The 2,997-nt window shown below is 44.0% G+C and overlaps 1 protein-coding gene across 1 annotated transcript in view; it reads right to left on the reverse strand.

Moving 5' to 3' along the window:
• Positions 1 to 2,997, reverse strand: part of LOC109971395 (uncharacterized) — a 56,497-nt gene that overhangs the window by 31,041 nt on the left and 22,459 nt on the right. Inside the window, exons 4-6 of the mRNA XM_020619623.1 lie at positions 2,674 to 2,832; positions 1,107 to 1,187; positions 716 to 872 (exon numbers count right to left, since the gene is read on the reverse strand). Of these exons, the coding sequence (XP_020475279.1) occupies positions 716 to 872; positions 1,107 to 1,187; positions 2,674 to 2,832 (397 nt within the window). The remainder of the gene's footprint in view (positions 1 to 715; positions 873 to 1,106; positions 1,188 to 2,673; positions 2,833 to 2,997) is intronic.

A 2,997-nucleotide genomic window follows, 5' to 3' on the forward strand; every position in this document is an offset into this window, starting at 1 on the left:
GGGATCTTGCCCTTTCGGTCATGACCCAAAGTTCATGACCATAGGTGAGAGTCGGAACGTAGATTGACCAGTAAATCGAGAGCTTCGCCTTACAGCTCAGCTCCTTCTTCACCACGACAGACCGGTACATCAACCGCATTACTGCAGAAGCTGCACCGATCTGCCTGTCAATCTCCCGTCGGCGCCGACTGATAGTCCTTCTCCATGGTCTCACCGAACTCTTCCCAGACCCGAGTTTTTGCCTCCGCAACCGCCTGGGCTGCAGCCCGCTTGGCCTGCCGGTACCCATCAGCTGTCTCAGGAGTCCCACGAGCCAACAAGGCTCGAAAGGACTCCTTCTTCAGCCTGACGGCAGCCCTTACTTCCGGTGTCCACCACCAGGTTCGGGGGAAAGCCAAATCTGATCATTCTTTGTCTGTCTTTTTGTCAGCATTGTACATCTGAAGTCTTCTGGTCTTTAGAGATTATTTGTGAAGTTTGAAAGGTCAGGAAGTGGAAGTGACTGGGTTTGATTCCCATAGCTCAATAAGCTACTGTAGTCATCAACAAGGAGCCTCCTCCAGCCAGATATTGATTTCTCAAATTTCAACAGACATTCACTGGGTTGCAAATGAATGAGGTTAATGCAATTAATGAGGTTTGTGGGGGTGTTTGCAAAAGCCAATGCATGAAAAATGTAGCTTGCTTTAGGTTCTATGTTTTATACTGTACATACGGTCACTCTGACAGTGGGCAAAAGGGTCTGCTTGGTAGAAGTCCAGCTGACTCAGAGGGCCTGGGTTAACAGTACAATCTTTGTTCTCTCTCCCTGTTTCCCCGTCAGTGTTGTTCTCCCCCTCCTCTGGATCATCTTCTATGTCAGATCTGTCCATCTGTGGAAAATAACACAGTGTTTGTATCCCAAGTCAAGAAGGAAATGTATGAATGCTGATTGGAAGCCCATTATTAGACTGATTGACAGTGTGACCATAAATTGAAAATGTGTGTACCAGCTTGAAAATATTTATTCATATATTTTTCTCCAGCAATTATTGCCTCAAAACTGTTGATGTATCACATTATTCACGTTGTGCATGATGAGGGGTGTTCAGTAGAAATGAAGATACCTTTGGTGAGCTAGTCCCACTGTCATCTGGTTCTTCTCTGGTGTCTGCTAGATTATTGCAGAAAGACAAGCTGCTGGCCCTCTGATAGTCACCCACATAAACAGAGAAACCATGCAACATAACCTTTTAATATCAAGTCACATAAAATTTAATCAGTTTGATAAAGGTGACAGAAACAACACTAGAGGCCTCTGAGCATGTTTGCTAATTACAAGATTTTTCTATTTGGAAACATGTAATACTGAATCAAATCACTGCAATATTCAACAAAAATGTGAGGCCACTGTGAGGCAGATCAGTCAGTTTTTGAGGTGAAGATCTGACCGAGACACAAGTGTACAGTACGTATCAAACAAAAAAGCTAGGCTGGTAAAAGCTTATATCAGAGATGGAGCTTTATTTCTGAATTTCCCTGTTCTGAAGTCAATACAAACAGCCAAAATTGTCACGATCCTGCCCCGTCAGCTTCTGGTCCTGCTTTTATTCTGACACCACTTCCTGTCCCCAGCTCACCCTAACTCCTGGTAACTTCATCTCATCATGCACATTGGTTTCACCTGCCCCTTAATCACTCAGACCTGCTCACCACAGTATTTAGCAGCTCCTCACCCTGTGGGGAGCTGCCAGATTGTTCTTTGCCTAGTCTAGCCTCTCCAGCGGTTTTTTTTTTGTGCCTGATATTCTGAGAACCGAAACCTTGCCTGTACTTACGATTACTTGCCTTGCCCCTGTTATTTTTGGACTGCTCTCTGGTTGTTGCATACCCTGCCTGGACTCCTGACCTAAGTACCTTCCTTGTTCTATATAGCCTGTCTTGCCTGCCCTTTTTACTCTGGAGCTCGGTCTGCACGGAATATTTTGACATCCTGTCACTCCCTGGTACTGGCTATTAATTGGGTCCCTACCTTTACACCTTCGGAGGCTGCATACGCTGTCCTTCGTGACAAAAATATGAAAATGTATTAAAACAGAATGGTCTAAATGAAAGCACTGACTTCTTGTTTCTTTTCCCCTCATTCAGCATCCAAAACACTGGACATTGATATCCAGTATGATTATGTACTTTGGTAGAGACCCAATCAGTGTTTCCTCTACCATTAATTTGATGCCCTGTACTGCAAATGCAACCTCGCGCCCCTCAAAAAGAAAAGCACAAATCATGCGCATCTTATATGCATTTCACTGTCTTGCGCCATGACTGCTATTGTCTTGTGTCCCTACTGAGGGTGTGGTTTATCCGTGCTTCATACACATGTGAAGGAAACAAGTTGAGTGAGAATAGCCCGAGCTGAATCTGTAAAAAATAAAGATGGACAAAGGTCGACCTCCCTGGTAAAAACCAGGCACCTACACCCCACACCCCTGCCCTGACCAATTAACCTAGGGGAAACACTGCTAATTGTAAGATTCCAGTCTGAGGCACAGACTATCTCTTGCTGATTTTTAGTGTGCAAACCTAGAAACCCTAACACCTAACACCATCCTAGTTATTAGCAGGTAACTGCTAATGAAGTTGCTGTGTGGGATTAAAACAACACCAAAGAGTTTACACACTGCTTTGATTTACCATTATCAAATCAGCATAGGCAGGAAGTGATTGGCTCCTTCCCCATGGCCTGAGAGGGAGTGGATCATCTTCAGTGGTGTCTGCAGGAGATGTTGACTCCTCCAGCTGGCTTTCTGGAGTGACTGCACCTCCTGAGAGAGAATACAGTTTGTGCTCCTCCTGCAGGGTCAGAAGTCATGGGCAAACTTCTTAACGGAACAAACCATGATAAAAAAAAAAAAAAAATTTGTTAACACATCTGCTAAGTATGTGAGAAAATAAATCATATCCATATATATATATATATATATATATATATATATAAATTCCCACTCTCACCCCACT

Source organism: Monopterus albus, unplaced genomic scaffold (genome assembly GCF_001952655.1).
Source record: "Monopterus albus unplaced genomic scaffold, M_albus_1.0 scaffold223.1, whole genome shotgun sequence".
In the NCBI taxonomy this organism is placed as follows: domain Eukaryota; kingdom Metazoa; phylum Chordata; class Actinopteri; order Synbranchiformes; family Synbranchidae; genus Monopterus; species Monopterus albus.